General features: G+C 37.3%; 1 protein-coding gene across 1 annotated transcript in view; it reads right to left on the bottom strand.

Moving 5' to 3' along the window:
• Positions 1-6155: 6155 nt before the first annotated feature.
• Positions 6156-21807, bottom strand: part of DNAJC10 (DnaJ heat shock protein family (Hsp40) member C10) — a 48175-nt gene continuing 32523 nt past the window's right edge. The window contains exons 15-24 of the mRNA XM_068967625.1: positions 21350-21477; positions 20929-21045; positions 17009-17110; positions 15332-15487; positions 14258-14391; positions 13232-13285; positions 12798-12945; positions 9380-9499; positions 7579-7683; positions 6156-6473 (exon numbers count right to left, since the gene is read on the bottom strand). Coding sequence (XP_068823726.1) covers positions 6462-6473; positions 7579-7683; positions 9380-9499; positions 12798-12945; positions 13232-13285; positions 14258-14391; positions 15332-15487; positions 17009-17110; positions 20929-21045; positions 21350-21477 — 1076 coding nt within the window. The 3' untranslated portion in view covers positions 6156-6461. The remainder of the gene's footprint in view (positions 6474-7578; positions 7684-9379; positions 9500-12797; positions 12946-13231; positions 13286-14257; positions 14392-15331; positions 15488-17008; positions 17111-20928; positions 21046-21349; positions 21478-21807) is intronic.

Raw genomic sequence — 21807 nt, forward strand, 5'->3', positions numbered from 1 at the left:
GTCTGGCTCTAGATTAGTGATCACATCATCATGATTATCAGGGTCGTGAAGATCTTTTTTGTACAGTTCTTCCATCTATTCTTGCCACCTCTTCTTAATATCTTCTGCTTCTGTTAGGTCCATACCATTTCTGTCCTTTATCGAGCCCATCTTTGCATGAAATGTTCCCTTGGTATCTCTAATAATCTTGAAGAGATCTCTAGTCTTTCCCATTCTGTTCTTTTCCTCTATTTCTTTGCATTGATCGCTGAAGAAGACTTTCTTATCTCTTCTTGCTATTCTTTGGAACTCTGCATTCAGATGCTTATCTTTCCTTTTCTCTTCGCTTTTCGCCTCTCTTCTTTTCACAGCTATTTCTAAGGCCTCCCTAGACAGCCATTTTGCCTTTTTGCATTTCTTTTCCATGGGGATGGTCTTGATCCCTGTCTCCTGAACTATGTCACGAACCTCAGTCCATAGTTCATCAGGCACTCTATCAGATCTAGGCCCTTAAATCTATTTCTCACTTCCACTGTATAATCATAAAGGATTTGATTTAGGTCATACCTGAATGGTCTAGTGGTTTTCCCTACTTTCTTTCATTTCAGTCTGAATTTGGTAATAAGGAGTTCATGATCTGAGCCACAGTCAGCTCCTAGTCTTGTTTTTGTTGAATGTATAGAGCTTCTCCATTTTTGCCTCAAAGAATATAATCAATCTGATTTCGGTGTTGACCATCCAGTGATGTCCATGTGTAGAGTCTTCTCGTGTTGTTGGAAGAGGGTGTTTGCTATGACCAGTGCATTTTCTTGGCAAAACTCTTATTAGTCTTTGCCCTGCTTCATTCAGCATTCCAAGGTCAAATTTGCCTATTACTCCAGGTGTTTCTTGACTTCCTACTTCTGCATTCCAGTCCCCTATAACGAAAAGGACATCTTTTTTGGATGTTAGTTCTAAAAGGTCTTGTAGGTCTTCATAAAACCATTCAACTTCAGTTTCTTCAGCGTTACTGGTTGGGGCATAGACTTGGATTATGGTGATATTGAATGGTTTGCATTGGAGATGAACAGAGATCATTCTGTCATTTTTGAGATTGCATCTGCATTTCGGACTCTTTTGTTGACCATGATGGCTACTCCATTTCTTGTGAGAGATTCCTGCCCGCAGTAGTAGATATAATGGTCATCTGAGTTAAATTCACCCATTCCAGTCCATTTTAGTTCGCTGATTCCTAGAATGTCAACGTTCACTCTTGCCATCTCGTTTGACCACTTCCAATTTGCCTTTATTCATGGACCTGACATTCCAGGTTCCTATGCCATATTGCTCTTTACAGCATCAGATCTTGCATCTATCACCAGTCACATCCACAACTGGGTATTGTTTTTGCTTTGGCTCCATCCCTTCATTCTTTCTACAGTTATTTCTCCACTGATCTCCAGTTGCATATTGGGCACCTAATGACCTGGGGAGTTCCTCTTTTGGTATCCTATCATCTTGCCTTTTCATACTGTTCATGGGGTTCTCAAGGCAAGAATACGGAAGTGGTTTGCCATTCCCTTCTCCAGTGGACCACATTCTGTCAGACCTCTTCACCATGACCCGTCCGTCTTGGGTTGCCCTGCAGGCATGGCTTGGTTTCATTGAGTAAGACAAGGCTGTGGTCCTAGTGTGATTAGAATGACTAGTTTCCTGTGAGTATGGTTTCAGTGTGTCTGCCCTTTGATGCCCTCTTGCAACACCTACCATCTTACTTGGGTTTCTCTTACCTTGGGCGTGGGGTATCTCTTCACTACTGCTCCAGCAAAGCACAGCCGCTGCTCCTTACCTTGGACGAGGGGTATCTCCTTACCGCCGCTGTTCCTGACCTTCAACGTGGGATAGCTGCTCTAGGCCCTCCTGCGCCTGCGCAGCCACCGCTCCTGGGGTGGCTCCTCTCAGCTGCCGCCCCTGGCCTCGGGCTCGGGGTGGCTCCTCAGGGTCATCACCCCTGGCCTCGGACGCGGGGTAGTGTCAGGGAGTACCTTTATGGTAATAGTTAGCATTCATTTCATCAAGATCTCTTTCTAAAGTTTTCTTGTGTCCTTTTGTTTGGAACATAGTCCTTTGTTTCATTTTCCTTGACTCTTTTGTTGGTTTCTATAAGGAGTACTTTTGTGTAGATTAATCTTATCGTTTAACCATGCCCTAGCCCTTGGCTCTAATACCTTTGTGATCAAGCAGACTTTTTTTTCTCAGAGGCTCTCAGTAGTGGAAGTGTACCAAGACGTGTCAGTGTCCCAAAGAGGAGGATATTATTCAGCACTTGGATGCAGGCTGATTGGAAACTGTATTCTCAGGCAGTGGACTGTAGAGTACACGAACAGACCACTTTTAGGGGGAGACTGGGAGATCGTCTTTGCTCTTTGCACTGAGGCTTGCAGGGACAGTGCATTATGGACTATTTGCTACTTGCTCTCTTTGCACTGAGGCTTGCAGGGACAGTGCGCTATGGCCTATTTACTACTTGCTCTCTTTGCACTGAGGCTTGCAGGGACAGCGCATTATGGACTATTTGCTACAGTCCTACAGGATCCACAAGCACTGCTGCCACCAGAGCCAGGTGATCAGTCCCACGGGTGGCAACCATAATAGCTGGGGCACCAGACGTTTGCACAAGCTCCTTCCCAGGAAGTTCTGGTGATCTGGAGTGAGGTAGAGGGACAGCACACGCCTGCACACCTCCAGGGTCTCTGGAGAGTAAGGAAGTCTGTTCTTCAGGTTAAAGCATTTAAGATAAGCAAACAGGCCTGTTTTACATTAAGACTGGGCAGCTTCAGGATATTCCCTTTGGGCTAAGCCTTGGGGGATTAGCCACAGTGAGTCCATACAAGCTTGTGAGGAACTGCTTCTCAGATTGCACTAGCTTGCAGGTCTGAGAGATGCAAGCCCTTGCTGGCTTTCAAAGCTACGTTTTAGGGGTCCATCTCTCCGAGTCTTAAAAGCTGCAGCACAAGCTGTGGGGTCCAAACCTTTTGATCCTTAGGAGAAACTTGTAGTCTGAGATTCCCCCCTGGTTGGGTCATTTTGTCAGGTGGGGTTTATGGGGAGACTGTGTCTTCAGCCTCTCCTACCCATTCCAATGTGGGCTTTTTCTCATCCACCTGATGTGTAAAAAGTTACTCAGCTAGATTCTGGATTTCTTTCAGAGAGCACTGTTCTGTATGCAGCTGTTATTTAATTTGTCCATGGGAGGAGGTGAATTTGGGAGTCATCTTGTACTGGAACCTACTATTTTTCCTACTGAGCTATTTTACTTATCCAGTTTTGAATTTTAGGCAAACAAACTAATTTAGAGCAGAATAGAACTTTTCAAATATGATTACAAATTTTCAGAGCAGGCTGCTAAATCATCCACTCCAGTGACAAGATAATGCAACCAAATGATCAAGACACCACATTTTGGGATTTATTATTGAAATGGCCCTGTTTGACATCAGCCTCCATCCATTATTCTGATGAGTTACTGCTCATAAAATATACCCATCAAGGAGACAGCTGTCCCTTGAATAATGTGGGGGTGAGGGGTGCCAACCTCCAGCAGTCAAAAACTCATGTATAACTTCATAGAGTTGGCACTATGTATCTGAAATTCTGCATTTCTGGATTCAGCCAACCATGGATTACGTACTGTAGAACCTATTTATTGAAAAAGATCTGTATGTGACTGAACCTGTGGTTTTGAAAGGTCAATTGTTGTTGAGTCACCCAGTCATGTCTGACTCTTGTGACCTAAATGCAAGTCGAATGTTAAATATATATATAAAAAAGACTCAAGTCAGTAAATCACTAACATTTTTTACATATGATCAATAATTTATACTCAGCATGGTAGCTCACCTACAAGTGTTGTACTGATGTACAAGCACTGAAGTGACTTCGTGCTAAGTCACTTCAGTGGTGCTCGTGTGACCCTACGGACTGTAACAGCCCGCCAGGTTCCTCTTCCACGGGATTCTCCAAGCAAGAATACTGGAGTGGGTTATCATTTCCTTCTCCAGGGGACCTTCCCAACCCGGGCATCGGACCTGTCTCTCTTACATCTCCTGCACTGGCAGGTGGGTTCGTTACCACTAGCGCCACCTGGGAAGCCTGAAAATATGGAACACTTAATGAATTTGCATGTCATTGTTGTGCAGTTGCCATTAAAACCTTTAATTCTCCCTGCTGTCTTTTAATACCCAATGATACTGATATGATTGCAGAAAGTTCTGATGTATGTTACTTTTATGATACATATTACTTAGTATGTCTCCCAAGTAGCCCTGGTTTTTGAGCTAATTCCACAGGCACTTACTTAGACCTAATTATAAGATAGATAATATTTACTATTTCATTTACTCCAGTACTCTTGCCTGGAAAATCCCATGGACAGAGGAGCCAGGTAGGCTGCAGTCCATGGGGTCGCTAAGAGTTGGACACGACTGAGCGTCTTCACTTTCACTTTTCACTTTCATGCATTGGAGAGGGAAATGGCAACCCACTCCAGTATTCTTGCCTGGAGAATCCCAGGGACGGGGGAGCCTGGTGGGCTGCCGTCTACGGGGCCGCACAGAGTTGGACATGACTGAAGCGACTTAGCAGTAGCAGTTACTGCCTGTAAGATGTTTCTCAACAAGTAAGTCTGTAATTCTTTATACAGATAATGGTATAGGTGCCTATAAGCTTGTTTATGGATTCTGTCAGAACTGTGAACGGACAGACAGTAAGGAGACACGGCTAAGTCTTGTGTTTAGTTTACTTTTGCACACTCCTCAGTGTCCAGCATGGTACTTGTACAAGTTCAGTAAATATTAACAAAACCTCTCTAGGCATTCCACTTTGGAATTCTTGTAGAAACAAGTCAATTTTGGAAAATCTTCTAGTGTTTGTAAATTTAATAAATGAAATGCACTTGCCATTACTAATCATAAGTTAAAAAAAAAAAGCTAAGATTAAGGTTAGAAGTGGTGACTGTCTGGTATGTGCTTACATGTATGAAGTGGAATTCAAAGGGAGTTAAAAGATACACAAGAAATAATATGGGAGAGTATATGAAGAATAAGGTTAGACTTGACAATGAAAAAAAAAAACTGATCACTTTTTGGATAAGTTGCAGTTGTACATTAAACCTTTATGAGGACATTTTGGGGAATGGGGTAAAGTGCTATTAAAAAAAACACCAAAAACTCTCCCAATATAATAAAGCATAATTCAAATAGGTTTATGGGGAAATTTTCAGTTTTTAAATAATTTGTTGACCTCTTGATTAACTGGGATTTTTACCATTTCATATACTCTGCAATATAACTAAATAATTACATGTTACAATGTTTTGTTAACGTGTAAGGAAAAAGTAATTGGATTCTTTGAGTATGAACAACCAAGAAATGAAAAGATCTCATTCTTAGATGTTTATACTTGATGTTCTTATAGAAATAACTTCAGTTATTATGCCAATATTTACCTGAAAATGGCAGCCTCCAACAGTAAATAACTGAAATAACCACAGTATCATTATGAGTTATAGTGAAACAAACAAAATGTTTCCTTCTTGACTAATAAAGTTTGGAAGAGTGAAAAACCACAACTATGAAGGATGTAAATGAAGGACGCACATCAAAGCCCCGGAGCTAAAAATGAATTATTAGAAAGATGCTTCAAAAAATCAGTTACCATCACAAGGAAAAACTATTATGAAAGCAGCTCAAAAAATAAATGGAACACTTATCTTTAAAACATAGAAATACTTAAGATAGTTTACAATGCCCAGTTTATATATATATATATATATATATATATATATATATATTCCCCCTGTCAGGTACTTATGAATACTGTGTAAGTCAATAGGATTTGTTGACTTACTGTTAGAAAACTTTCTCATATGTGAAAAATTACAACCAATTTTATTCAACCTTTAGAAAGATGGTTTCCCCACATTTAGAATGTTTTTTTAAATGAAGTAATACATGGTCAGGGCATCAATATTTTTTAGAACAGGTGACTGAAAACCGAGTTCTCTTTATAGGCCAGCTCCAAAATGTTAAGTGATAAAATACACTTTTAGCACTCAGGCCAGCCAGCCTAAACACCTTTCTGGGAGTCAGCAATCTGTGGCCCACAGGCTGAATGTGGCTTGTGGCCTATTTGTACACAGCCCTGAGCTGAGAATGGTTTTTACATTTTTTAAGGGGTTGTAAACAAAACCAAACCAGAGAATAGGTAACAAAAAACCATAGATGGTCTACAGAGCCTAAAATATTTATATTTATGATCTGGCCATTTATAGAAAAGTCTGCAGACCTTTCATTTACACCAATGTTGTACAGAATTCAGGCAGTGCAATTACAAGTCCAAGATAAGGTTCATTTATTCCCATCATGAATATAAGTAACTTTCTGAAAAGGTATCTTCTGATGTCATCTGTCGATTTCTCTTCAATTTTTTCTCCATTTCCAACATTACAGTTCGTCCTACAATAATAATGTAAAAGTGACTGAATGCCTCTCTCTTAAACATCTAATGTTAAAAGGTAAAAATAATTGACCTAAATTTTACTTTTTCAAAAATAATTACTTAATATTCTTATTTTATAGATCACGTGGAAGTATACCTTGTCTAACAGTGGGAAAAGAGTATCTCACAATTCTCACTTGCCCATGGCATGTAATACAATTATTGTAACTTACCACACTTTCAAAGTCATCCTTTGGCATGCTCTTTAACTTAATTTCAGTTATTCTACTTTTGACTAATAATGTTTGATTTCAAATGTCTAACTTGAGCTAAAAGTCAGAATTCTAAAGATAAAACATTGTGAGAAAACTAACAGCCAAAATGTCAGAAAAAATTTTTGTTCATGAAAATGGAAAAAAATACTTTCATTTCTATCTTTTAGATAGAAAAGATAGAAAAATTTTAGATAAAATAGAATTCTTGAAGTAGGCTGTAAAGCTTCATATGTGAGGGTCTATCATTCTGATATGGCTTTATAAAGGCAGATTCTCTAGCCTTCTAGCAGCCGTGTTATTCTTTTGTCCTTTCACCTTATAGGGGAAAGAATCCAAGAAACCTAATATGTGAATGTATTAAATTCTACTCAGAAAGCATTCTAACATTTGTAAACTTGCTGGTCTGTTTCTAAGTGTGTTTTACAATGATACTGATTTTAAAAAAGAAAAACATGAATAGCCCTCTTTAGAAGAGCAAGAAAGAGGCTGACAGATTAGTAATTCAAGGGGGTGGGGCAGGTCAAGATGAATATGGATTCTAATATATTCTGACTATACCAAGAACAAAACAAAACTTGCTCTCCAAAAGGTGTTTTAAGGCTCAAATCAATGCTTTTACATTTGAACAAAATTTATGACCACAGTTACTGTTTTTCTGTTAAATGGTTTTACTTGTCCAAATTTCTAAGCATTTCAGAAGCTACATTCTGATTGTCATAGTTTCCGAAGAAAAAGTTTCTAACCTTACTGTTTTTTGAAACTTCATTTTACTGTTTGATACACATAATGTACAGTAAGAACACATTTAAATAATGTTGTCAAAGTCGGTTCTAGATTTAGTCCTTACCTTATCTCTTTTTTCATGATTTTGGAGCTTTTCCAATTTTTCATATATTAAGGTAGCAATCTCTTTTGCATCTCTGGAATCTATTTGCTCTCCCCAAGTATTTCTCTAAAATTGAAAATACTCTTCTTATAACCTTTTAAGTATCTAATCAAAACATGACATTTCCACCTAAGAGACTTGATTAAATGTTTAAAACTTAAACTTCTTCAAGGAAATGCTGCTGGCAAAAGCAATCAACCAATAACTTACCAGAAATAAACACTAACAATACTGTTATGGAAACATGTAAATTAACTAATTGGTTAAAATGCATTGCTAACTCCAAATGCCTCAAAACATCTAAACTGTGTAAGAAAAGATGTCCCCAGAGGACTCAAAACATTCTAAAGTCACTGGTTGGCAGACCAAACTTTAACCAACTACAATAATGCAAAGCCATGTATTTCCTGGGTCTCCTTCACCTATGGCAGGAAGGTGGCTGAAAAGCAGGGCAAAGGGTCAGGTCAATACATCCAGGTCTGTTTATTTTGGATCCGGAGCCACAAGTTTCCTTCTTCCTGGTCGAACTTCAAACTGTATGCTAGCATTCTGTTTCTGTGAATAGCTGCTCACCTGGTTGGTACTTTTCACTTTGATCTTTATTCTGCTGTGGCCTTGTCTGCTAGACTTCTGGATTCTACCCCTGCCTTTCCATTTGGACATATGGTGACATCATGTTTTCAAACAGTTCCCTGTATGGCCTGGTTAATTCTGTGACTTCTCATTAATAAGATTCCTATTCACGTATCTAATTCTCAAGGTGTTCTGAGAACTCAGAAGCCAGAGGAATGAAGATTCAGGCTCTGGTGTAAAGTTCCTTTATTCTGAGTTCTGCTTACCCCAGACTGTTGTTAAGAGTCCTTCCTCATAAATCAGAATCCTTTATTGAAACATGTAGGTGTCTGACAAGTCTAGAATTCTGAAATTTATCATCTAGTTTCTTTAGCTCTATTTCAAAATGTATTATAATCACAAATAAATTACACAAGATCTTAATCTTATATACTTTCTCAAAAGGTATGTATCAAAACATTTGAAATTATTTATCTCAATGTTTTACCAGAAAATGTATGCATAACAAATACTTGTCTATCACAGCTTTATTGTCAAAAATGTCTTAGTCTTTTACTTGGGAAGATAGCACAGGTCATGAATCCTTTCGGTTAGCAGTTATACTGGCTGAAAGGTATATACTTTTGTATCAATGACCATAAAGACCCAGGTCTAATGGGTTAAACTGTCTTTAAAAAGAAAGCTAAAAAAACCACAGTATCAGTGGCCCAAAAAAGGAAATTAAGAATGAATCACAAAATCCTAACTTTAATAGTCTAAACCATTAATGCATATTCCTCAAGATAAATTTTCAGGTACTAAGGCTATTTCAGTTAGGACATCACTCTCTTTTTTTTTCTTTCCTGGAAGAACTAATCATAAAGGTAATATATGCTAATTCTATAAAAATAGGAAACACAAAACTTCACAGAAAACAATTACCTTGAATTCTACCACCCACACAAAACCACTATTAGTGTTTTGGTATGTCTATTTAGTAGTTTCCTATTCATGAGTACAGAAACTGTAAGGCACTGGAGACCATCATCTCAATGGTGAGGCAGAAAAAAATTTTAAAATCACTTCGTGTGTATGTGAAAAGCAGCTGTTTCAGTGGCACGCAACACAGTGGGAAACGACAAAAGGAAAGAAACTAGAAAAAAAGTGTTACCTGCTAAAGAAAAGGGACACAGAGGAAGCGTGTACATACCTTTGCCCTTTCATAAGGATACAATCTCACAGTCGGATAGGCTCTGATACCAGCTTTCTGGCAGGTTTGAGCGTAAGCCTGACAGTCTACTTTTCCAGCTTTCACTTTTCCTTTAATCGTCTGAAAAAAGAATAATATGCTTTGCTATTATTCTCTTTGGTATCTACTACTCTGGCAACCACAGAGCAATATGATACTAAAAATTCTAAATATTTATAAATGCAAGGATTTGTTACTTTAAAAACCCAAAACCAAAACAACATAGTTTTAATCTTTTCAATTTAAACAAGACTGCTTCCAAATTCTTACTAGCTCTGAACTCTTATTTACCTAGTATGGCCCCTCCAATAGTAAATAAACTCTCTTTTGCCTTATCAAGAAAATTGAGAAGCTTTACGCTGAAGAACCTCACCTTCTTCCTGTCACCCACAAACGTTTGAGATTCTGTCTTTCTGTTCCTCCTATCTCTGGTCTCATCTGCTGAGGCGGGCAACTTCCTCCCATGGAAGGCTGACTATCTCAACGTTCTCCCTCCCCGTCAGAGCTCTTACTCACTCGTGAGCATATACTGTTGTTGTTCAGCATATATACATATGATTAAAGAATCCCTTCCTTAATGGCACTGATTCCTCTAACTGCCACCGTGCTTTTTTTTTTTTAAATGTATTCCTTGACCACTTCCCCATCATTTACTTATTATCAACACATTTTAGCTAGCTTCTGTTCTCACTGCTCCCTCTGCTGAAACTGCTGTCAGTTCACCAATGACTTCTACTTGACCAAACTCAATGAACACTGTCAGTCTTCTTAGTGAGTGTCTGACACGACTGACCACTCCTTTCTCTCCTCTTTTCTTTCCTGGCACTTATCACTAGTCTCCTGGCTACCCGATTCCTCTGGTTACTGTTCTCCATTTCTAGCAAGGAGCACTCCTCCTACACCTGCCCCTCGAAATGTCCAACCACAGTTCCGTATTTCATCAGCAATTTTTTCCACTGTGAACAATCTCCCAGGGAGATTTTTATATGTCTATATGCTGCTGAACCCCAACGTTCCCTTGACTGCAGTCAACTATGTACTGGCCTGTCTCACCTAAAGCACCTTAAAGATACCGTTTCTAAAATGACTCCTTTCCCCCTTAACCTCCTATCCCTTCTGTCCTACTATTCACTTAATTCAGGCCAGAAACTAGGGCCACGCTAGACTCCTTTTTCTCCTACACTTATCACAAATAAACACTAACTAAATCCTAGTCATTCTTATCTCTCACATTTGTTCCATTCTTTGTATGACCACTGCCATAATCCTGGTTCAGGTTATCACCTCTCACTTCAGGACAATTAAAATATCCCGGCTACCTCTAATTTTGCCCCCAAGGCTGGGGTACTAAAGGCACACTAACTTGTGCTAGGGCACCAGCAAGGTTGCGTGCAGAAGCACGCGTGTGTGCGCACACACACACAGACACACTCAGTGAAGGTCAGAGAAATCTAGCTGGCTTGTACTCAGGTACAGAAGGACACTATACTGTTTTTGGTGCTCTGATCTTTCTCTCGTCTTGACGGCCCAGGTTCAGTCCGTTCAATGTGATCTTTCTACAACATAAAATGGATCCTGACATATCCAACAGTTCTCCTCCCTTGCTGAACAGTATGAGAGCAGTGAGGAAAAGTGTACAGTGTGAAGAGTGCAGGCAAGCTGACCAAACCATCTTCTCCTTGCCTAAGAACCTCAGTTCTGGCCACGCCCCTTTTGTCTTTATTCTCTGGTGACACTGGACCAATAGAAGAAAAGCCTGAACTCGCTCCGCTGTCTGTGTGTCCTGCATCTCTGCAAATTCTGTCTTCTCTGTTTAGAGTACCCTTGAGTCAACCCTTCCAAGTGCCACGGTCCTAGCCATATTGCAATTCTCATCTCAAATACTACCTTTTCTGTGGAGCCTTCTGTCTCCTGGCGTGACTCTGATCTGCTCCCCACACTCTTGTTTTGCTCTAATTTCACTACAGTAAAGATCCTACTGATTTACATACATTTGCATTTTACCTTCCCACTAGATTAAAATCTCATTTAAAAAACATGCAATGTTCATCTTTCCATTTTTTCAGCCCTAATGTTTCACATAGTGTTTTTTACTTGGTGCTCAGGATTTGCTGAATGACCGTTTAAATAATTTTCTGCTATATTCAAGATACATCTGGCATTACAAAATAGCTAAATTAAGTTTCTCAGTACTTAAGAGATAAGGGAATAAAACATTTTTGTTAGGATTATCGGAGAAAAAGAAGCATAAGAGGAAAAAAAGATATGATAAGTAGGAAAAAAAAAAAGAACCTTTTATTTCAAAAACCAGTCAATAACTAAAACAATCTCTTATGATTCCAAAGGATTTTTGAAATCTCTTTGGATGCTCAGCTTTTGTTTCAGACTGGTGGAACTAGTGCTGGCTTTCTTATTCTAATGAACGTTTTGTAGCCAAAGGCAAAATTCCTTGAGAATTCCAAAATTCCCCTTGACTTGGGGAAGCTAACCATTTAGGACTTATGACAGAAACACCAAAATAAACTGCATTTACTTTCATTTTGCAAGTGTTTATCGAGTTTAGACACGGGGGATATACAGATAGGTAAGGCATATACTGCTTTCAAGAAGCTCACAGTTTATGGAGGAGACAGATATAGTTAACATACAATGTATAAGCATACTGAAGGGGATACTAGGAAGGGGAGAGGATACAGAAATCCCACTGGAGCTGGGTTTTGTAGATTAGGAACAAAAAACAATCTTAGAGAGGAAAACGCATCTTAGAGAGGGAATAGCATGTCCGTAAAAGCGCTTGTTCAGAGAACGTGGAGTGCCTTGTTCTGCCTGGAGTATACGGTCAGGGAGAGGGAAAAAGCTAAAGAGGTCAGAAGGGTCAGATTACAGAGCTGTAATCAAGAACGCATGTCAAGAAATGTGGTTAACAGAAAGCTAGAGAAGGCAATATTTCAGAAAGGTCATTAGGGTGGAACTGAAGAAGGAAGACTGGCACTATGAGACTAGTTAAGAGGCGCATATAACAAAGTCTAGATGATGAAGGCATGACCAAAAGGCCAGCAGAGGGATGACAGATTTCAAAGAAGTTTAGGAGACTGAACTAACAGGATCTAGTGACTGCCTTGAGGGCAGCAGGAAGGAAATAAAGAACAAGGGAAGAAGCGAGGTTTCTGGCTAGTTTGGTTGAGCAGATGTTTTCAATCAAGATAGGTAGGTAGTTACAAGCTTGAGTGAAGAAGCAATCTACTGCAAAGATTAAAATCACAGAAATGGAACAGTTTTTAAATTCAGAGGAAACTCTTAAGGAAAAATTATTATTTACAAATTATTATTAAAGCATGAGTGTGACTACAACTTATTTAAGTAGAAAGATAAGACTTACCCTAGCCAAGAGCTCAAACTCTGGAGCAAAGTTCTGGCAAGGTCCACACCAAGGAGCATAGAAATCAACCACCCAATGGTTTTTCCCTTGTAAAACCTTTTCATTGAAAGTCTGAGGTGTTAGATCTATAGATGCTTGAGGTAAAAATCTGTGACAAGGGATCAAAATTATTTATTATACAAGTCAAAGCAAACATCTAGAACAGACTATTGCAAATCTTTATAAGTTAAAAATAGACTTCAAAGAATGACAATATAATAAAGCATAACCTTATCTTGGTAAATTACAGTCTTTCCTAAGTGCTAGAACTTTCCTAAGTAAGTGTTACTTTAAAGTGCTAGAACCTTAACTGAGTAAATTTAGCCACAAACATAAGAGGAAGGTAAAGAGCATTGAATATAATTTATACAATTATACATAATTTAATTACTCACCCTAGACCCCAGATTCTTAGGGAATAAGCATCTCTATTCCAACCATTGTAACTACTGAAAGAAGAAAAATATGTAAGTTGTAAACAGTTATTTCTATTGTTGGGTATGTTCAGAAAACCATCCTTTTGTAGCGATTTAAAAGTTTAGTTGACTGACTTAATCTGGCACCTCTTTTCTCAGATATACCTTAGCCGCAAATACTAAGCTTACAAGGCGTACATGGCTCTCCAAATGTATTTTTCTCTAGTCTCGACGTTTTTGTGTGTGTGCGTGTGCTCAAAACAGACCTAAATGTTTAGATGTCTGCTGGACATCTCCCACAGACCTACAGTAATGGCAAAACTCAAAACCTCCAAGGCTTTGGTTCTGAAACCTTACCTCGGTTACTACAGTCCGTCAAATTCCTATCCACTTTTTAAGACACATGTCGAAAGGGACAGCATAAATGCAGCCTCATGATTTCCTCATGGTTGTAATACCTTTCTCTGAAATCCATGGTTCATTTTTACTTTTTAATAATATTTATTATATTCTGTCTTGTATTTGAGTTTCCTACTTGAAATGTCATATGGTGCTGTCGAAACAGCATGGGTGACACCCATCTGAGCTCAAAGCCCAACCTCAAACCTTCGCAGCTGTGTGACTGGGGAAAGTTATCCCAGGTCTGTGAAACAGTTTACTTTTCTGTAATAGTAGGAAGGGTAATAATTCTTACTTCTCAAGAGTATGCGTGAAGACAAGTGGAAATAATGTGAGCAGAAAGTCTCTAGTACAGTACCTGAAATCCAAACAGGGGCTTAATAAATGTTCCTGCCCTCATCTTCTTTACTAGACTGTCAGCCTCACAATCGGTGGGCCCATTCAGTTAGTTCACTTTGTGCTTTGTAAATTCCTCATTCCCACACTATTTTAAATAAGGTGTGGGCTCTCCTAAAACACTGGGTAGTTTAAAGGATAACTTTAAAATTTTAACTGTATAAAAATAAATGATTATATAAATGCCTTCAAATTTTAGAGAATACTTACTGATATTCATAAGCTTTATTTGATTTTGGGGGAAAAAATCTTATCTCAGGGTATCTCCGAACATTTTCTTGGGCACAAAAAGAATGGTACTGTTGGCAGTCTATACTGCCCACATTGATCAGTCCAATTAATGTCTATAAAAGAAAAAAAATATGACTAGATAAAGTAATTAAATTACTTCATAACAATTTTTTATGTTTACAATAGAGAAGTAGTTACTGTGAGATGGTTATTATATTATTTATCAGTGATTTTTGCCAAATACAAATGGTTAAGGGCTTAAAACATAATAGAACATTTACATTAATGAATTGGAAATCTAATTTTGTAGTCAAAAACTTACTAAAATTATTGTAGACTAAATAATTGATTTCATTCATCTATTACATGGGGAAAATTATGTATATCTAAAATTTGATGTGTCAGAAACCAAGAACTAATGAATTTCTTTGCAACAGTACTTCAAAATTACTTTTTAAAATGGAAATGTGGATTGCAGATAGCATACTGAGTCATGCCCGAATTTGAAAATTTTATTGAAAAGAGCGGAAAATTAGTATGAATTTAAATACTAGAAAGAATGTTAACTCTTAGGTTTATTCATTTTTTACCTTATAGATAAATAAAATAATAATTGCATTTTCCATTCTGGTATTTAAATAATTTGTTTCCAATCTTTCATGATTTATAATGCTCTGTAGGAAATTTAAAAATCTATTTCACTGATCAAGGCCATTTTTTTCTTTATCATAATACTGTGAAGAAACTGTATTTCTAAGCTCTAAAAATGAAGAAGTAGAAAAAATATTAATAGGAAACAAAGAGGATCTTTGTGTTGATGTTGGCAGAAATTTGGTCAAACCCAGTGACACAGAAAAAAGGGTCATTATTGTATACCATTCAGTTCCAGACAGAAGTAGAGTTGAAATCTAATTGTTATCTAAAAAAAATGATCAAAACTCAATTTATTAAGTGACAATCTAGAGGTAGGTTCATTCATTGCAGTTTCAAAGTAATTGTTAAATAAATATTCTTAGTAAATGTTAAAACTTAAAGAAAATTATTTTACTATACCCGGGCCATTCTTTTCCATTCTGGCATTAAGACTTGACATGGATGACACCATGGAGAATAGAAATCAACCATCCAGACTTCATCATGCTTTCTTTGTTTAACCAGTTCGTTGAAAGTGGTAGGTGTCAAAGAGATCACTGAAGGATTCATAAGATCCTAAAGAGAATACACCGTTCATTGTAACAGATATAAAAAAGACTAGTTCACATATTCTTGGGCAAATTGTTGGCATATGTCACTTGGAAAAGTTTCTGCTTTTGAATAATCAAAGGATACATTAGAATATTTAAAGAGAATCTATAGTGGATTATCTTAAAAAAGGAAGAAATGATCCTTCATTTACTTTTTAAGTTTGGATTCTGCTCGTCAGTCTTATTAAATCAAGGAACATTTTCTTATTTCTATGTATCACTAAAACCATCTTAGGCAGAGAAAAGTGGCAACATTAATTAAGGCTGTGGGTAGATGAGCCAAGAGTTTCAAGAGCTGCCCAGATGTCTACATAGGCCACATAATTCTTTTCGGAACCAATAATTGGTTTGGAAAGGACCCTTTAATTATTAATGGAAAGCCTACTATCCTATTTTTCTGACATTCCCACTTGAGATACTGCACAACCTCAGATCACTTGCTCCAAATGTTGTCTTGTTAATAACGAGCTTCACTCTATCATGATTGGGTAATACTAATCATGTTAGCGTCTCTGGGGAGACAACACAAAAAGCTATTATTTTTCAGGAGGAGGAAAAGAAGAGTAGGACAGAGGCTGGGAGGGCAACTGCTTAGATAATAAGCTATAATTGTTCATTTTTTGTTAGGAGTCCGCTGTTAACTATTTTAGTCAATTAAGATTAGTAGTGATTAAAAAAAAAGGGGGATGCTCTAGTAGAATACTTCTGGGCTAATAACACAGCAGGCTTGGCATAAGCTGTTGAGGCGTGCAGAAGCCTTCCACTGGTGGCTGAGGTAAGACTGTCCTTAGCCACATATTTCTTGGAATTATCTAAGAATGGGATTCAATGCTATCTAATCTATATGGGACCAAAAAGAAATAATCTGTGGTAGATTAGAAAAAACAGGGGCGGGGAGAGGGGTGACAAGGCTTTATGTAAAATTTTTAATTTCACGTATTCAATAAATAATTGTGTCCACCAAGTACAAGGCACCATACTAGGTAACAAACAAAACACACACTGGCTAAGAACTCTGAGAATAAGTCTATTAATAATAAGAGTAAAAACTTAAAAAATAATTTTGTCAGAAGATGTTTTTGGCATAAAAATAACAAATCCTATTATTCAGTTCAGTGTCCGACTCTTTGCGACCCCATGAATCGCAGCACGCCAGGCCCCTCTGTCCATCACCAACTCCTGGAGTTCACCCAAACTCATGTGCATCAGGTCAGTGATGCCATCCAGCCATCTCATCCTCTGTCGTCCCCTTCTCCTCCTGCCCCCAACCCCTCCCAGCATCAGAGTCTTTTCCAATGAGCCAACTCTTCGCATGAGGTGGTCAAAGTATTGGAGTTTCAGCCTTAGCATCAGTACTTCCAATGACACCCAGGACTGGTCTCCTTTAGGATGGGCTAGTTGGATCTCCTTGCATTACTAAATACTCATATGAAGTATATACATACATGGAAGGATTTATAACTATATAGGCTGTAAGTTAAAATACCTCTACGAACTCCAAGATCTGTTCAGCAGAGTGATGTCCTTCATATTCATGAATGTTGGACTGGTTGAATACCACTGTTGTTGGATAAGCCTGAATGTTATACTGTTTGGAATGAAAATACAAATTAAACATAAGGTTCTATATATTTTACCTATTTGCTTCAAATTTATATCCAGTTTGCTTTACGTAACAAAACACGATTTTTAAAGACTCAATGCCTAACTGATGACTGAAAAATTTTAGCCTAGCCAAATTTAACAAAGGGAAATAGATTTACTGCTGTATCCTGAGCAGCTGATTCTTATGTATAGTTACTCAATTCGCCATAAAATCCATAGGCACCGAAACACTGAGAAGTGAGCATGGGCATTTGTGAGTGCAGTCCCCTCCTACTCGCCTGAACCAGGGTAGATGGGTGGATGGGGACAAGAGCAGATGGCTCTAGTTTGAGTGTTTTTTTTTTTTAAACCAAAATAAACACTCCAATTTGTTCAGAAGTAGAAGAAAATTAAGGACATAAAAATAGCAAGAATAAGGAAATTAATAATCCATGTGTACACAGCCATTTTTAGATTAGAGAACTATGAATTGTGCTAAAAATGAGGTCACTTTTTATTCTTTGCTCAAAACAGCTTTTATGGTATGTGTGTATATATGTATATATATATAAACCACTATAATTTCCTTCCTCAGAATTAACATGAGCACTAATTCAGGAAGCACTTCTCAAGCTTTTTATTTTTTAGAAGGTTATAAACAGATCCCTATCTCTAAATTTGTTGTAGCTGAACTCTGCATCCTCAATGCTGACAAGCACTCACTAGCAAACTGAACTTCAAAAATAATTTTAGAAAAAGCAATGGAAATATTTACCAAACTTTTGTAAATGAGCACAAATAACCTGTTAGATGGAAAAAAGCATTTATCTAACATTTGACAAGTCCTTACTATGTGTTAAGCACCTTTTTAGCACTGAAATGTAGTTTCTCATCTGTTCCTCACAACAATTCTATTTGGAAGTTAAAATTACTGAATCAACTTTATAGATGAGGAAACAGGTACTGAGAGGCTCAGTGATTTGATGAAGGTTAACCAATCAGTGAGTAAGGAATCCTGGCCTCTATTCCAGGTAAATTTGATACAACAGGTTTAACTATCTACACTCCGCTTAATTATCTACAGACAATTAAAAACTAAGATGAAAAGTAGAAAAACTATAGGAATTCAAATTACTGTTGAACACAATTCTTCATTTTTGCTTAGCAACTTTTCAAAGTCCCATACAAGACATTTAAAACCAAAGGCCTTTATTTATTTCATTTTTTAAACTTATTTTAATGAAATTTCAAACATGATATATAGAGAGATTCATTTAACAAATACATATCTCTACCACTACATTTAAGGATGATTAACTTTTCTGCCGTTCTGGCAGATTTTTGGAGGTTCTCCTTTATGAGTCCATTTCCTTCCCTTCCTGATGCTAGGAGTAACCAATATTCTGAAATACGCATGTCTCCAATCCACTGATGTTTTACACTTTTGCTACAGGCATGTGTATTCCTAAACAGTATTCTGTAATGTCTGAGCACTTATAAACTTTCTATAATTTTATCACACTCTATACTATTCTACAATCTGCTTTTTTCATTATAGTCTTGAGATTTACCAAACATTCTGGTAAAGACAGATCTAGTTTTAAATCCTCTATGATTATTCTATTGTGTGACTGGATAATTTATTTATTTATGTACTTGCTACTACTTGTCAGCTAAAATTTTTAAATTTGATGGAGGGAGGGTATATGACCACTGCAATGGTTTGTACTTTCTTGAGGACCAGTAAAGTTGAACGTTTTTTACATTTATCGAATTTCTGCCTTTATAAAAGGTAGACATTTCTGCCTTTATAATAAACCTCCTCATTCTTTTGTTATTTTAAAAAACTATCTGTAGTCTTTAAACATTCTGGACAGACAGTAAGGCTTTGTCAGCTGTATGTGCTGCAAATACTTCCTCAGTCTGTTTGTTTCGACTTTATAATGTCTTTTTCTTTGGCAACAGTTTTAACATTCAATGAAACTAAAAATCATCCATAACTTTTATCCTCAGTGTGTATGTGCACTGACAGGCATGAGGATCTCTGTGGAATGAAATTATTCTTCACATAGATACATAAAGATTTCACCCTACATTTACTTATATTATGCTTTTAAAACACAGTACTTTCTTGAAAAACTGAAGTATAGTTGATTTACAACACTGGGTAGGCTTCAGTTCTACAGCAAAATGATTTCGTTATATATACATATGTATTTCAGGTTATTTCCCATTATAGGTTATTACCACATATTGAATATAATCCCCTGTGCTGTGCACTGTCTTTGTTGCTTATTTTATGTGTAGTAGTGTGTATCTGTTAATCTCATAATTGTAACTTGTCACCTCAGGCTTTGGTAACAATGTTTTCTTTCTTTGTGAGCATGTCTCTATTTTGTATACAGGCTGATTTGTATAATTTTTAACATTCCACATATAAGTGATATCATTTCATATTTGGCTTTCTCTGTCTGACTGACTTCCCTAAGTATAATATTCTCTGGCCAAGTAATATCCCATTGTGCACACAAACACAACCCCCACATCTTAAGCCAACTGTCTGCTGATAGCCACTTGGGTTGTTTTCATATCATGGCTATTGTAAACAGTGCTTCTATGAACTGTATTTCTTCAAATTAGACTTTGTTGTTTTTGGATATGTACCCAGGGTTAGGACTGCTGGATCATATGGTAGCTCTATTTTTAGTTTTTTAAGGACTCTTCATATGCTCCATAGTGGCTGTACCAATTTATATTCCCATCAACAGTATAGGAAGGCTCATTTTTCTCTATACCGTCTTCAGGGTTTACTGTCTGTAGACGTTTGGGTGACAGCCATTCTAACTAATGTGAGGTGATACTCACTGTCGTAATTTATATTTCTCTAATAACCAGAGCTGAACAACTTTCTATAGGCCTGTTGGCTATCTGTATGCCTTCATAATAATAATTACTGAAAATTATCAGAAATTCAGTGTTCAAGTTTCTCCAATTATCTTTTTTTGAGTTGGTTTGTTTGAATACAAGGCCTGAACACTGTATTTGAACAATCGTCTTTTTAATATCTTTTTTCCTTCTTTCAATGTGTATGTCCAGTAAACTGCCATTTGTCCTGAAAAAGTTCTCTACATGCTGGGATTTGAAGATTGTATGCATGCCCCCATATCACTTAATATGTCCTCTCACTGGATTTCCTATACACTAATATCTGTAGGCTTGATCTGATTTAGGATTCCCCCCAAGAATATTTTATAATTTCTATTTCTTCCTAAACTGAAGAGTAAACTTTTATTAACCTAAGAAAGTATGTTGTGTAAATAAAGGTTTAAAAAACCCTGTTTAATTTCTATTAACTACACTTAGAAGACAAAGAATAAAAACTATAGGTTGCGAAAAAGAAAGCATAGTGTAAGTGTTAGTTGCTTGGTGCTGTCCGACTCTTTGCAACCCCATGGACTATAGTCCGCCAGGCTCCTCTGTCCACAGATAAGAATATTGGAGTGGGTAGCCACTCCCTTCTCTAGGGCATCTTCCCGACCCAGGGTTCAAACTCGGGTCTCCTGTATTGCAGGCAGATTCTTTACCATCTGAGCGACCAGACATGCCCATAGGTTGCAAAAAGGTAATATTAAAAAAAAACCAAAACATCTTAAGTATTTATGTTTAATTCAATCATAATTTTCTATCATTTTGATGAAATTATTTAATATGTTACTACTCTAAATGTTAGATGTACTTTTGAAAGTTATTTTATTGCTTTAATGTGAGGCTGCTGAAACATTTTACAAAAACATTAGAATAAATATTTATACTTTGCCTTACCATGTTACAGAGTCCTTCGTGAACTGTACAATCTAATGTACCAAACTTAAGCTGACCATAAAGATGCTTTGATGCTTTTCGCAGCTCTGGCAATAAAGCTCGACATGGTGGACACCACTATTGAAGAAAAAATATTCATAAGCACCAAGCCAAATGAAACCAAAAAACCACGTATTTTTTGCAACAAGCAATATGCTAAGATAAACAATATTTATTACAGTGACAAATCTTAAGCATTTATACACTCAGTCCTTGGTAGGGCGAGTATGTCAGCCTTCCTTAAAAACAGTATGTGACAGTGGCCAAACTGAGTAACATGACTCTAACACGCATTCTCCAAGGTTACCGAGAAAATGGTTTTTCTTCTGTCACAACAACAGAAAGCCTGAAAATGTGGAAATGACAGATAAACATAACTTACAGGGGCAAAAAAATCAACTAGCCATGGTTCTTTTTCATTGGCAGGAAAATTTTGAGGTCCAAGTGTGGTAACATGAGAATTGACACTTTCCTTGGCAAAGGCAAGTATGTCATATAGAATCTTCTTTCCTTTGAAAACAGAGAAAGAAGAGAAAAGTTAAAATCTACATTTTGTTTTTTTATCCACAGAAACACTTCAAAGCTTTTATACTTGAAATACTGAAGAGAAGATAAACTTATGAACCAGTTGATTTGGTGGAGGTTTTGGTGTTCTGTATACTATGTAAGTTTGCTCTGCCAGAGAGACCTTTGCTCTACACTCTGCTTCTTTCAGGATCAGATATAACGTCGAGACCTCTTCGAAAAGTTCCTTCCTCCTCAGAGGGAGAAGTATTTCCTGCCAACGTTCTTGGAGTGCTTTTTGCTTGCCTAAACTACTGTTATGGCCTAACTCTGAAG

The sequence above is a fragment of the Capricornis sumatraensis genome, chromosome 3 (assembly GCF_032405125.1).
Source record: "Capricornis sumatraensis isolate serow.1 chromosome 3, serow.2, whole genome shotgun sequence".
Classification (NCBI taxonomy): Eukaryota; Metazoa; Chordata; class Mammalia; order Artiodactyla; family Bovidae; genus Capricornis; species Capricornis sumatraensis.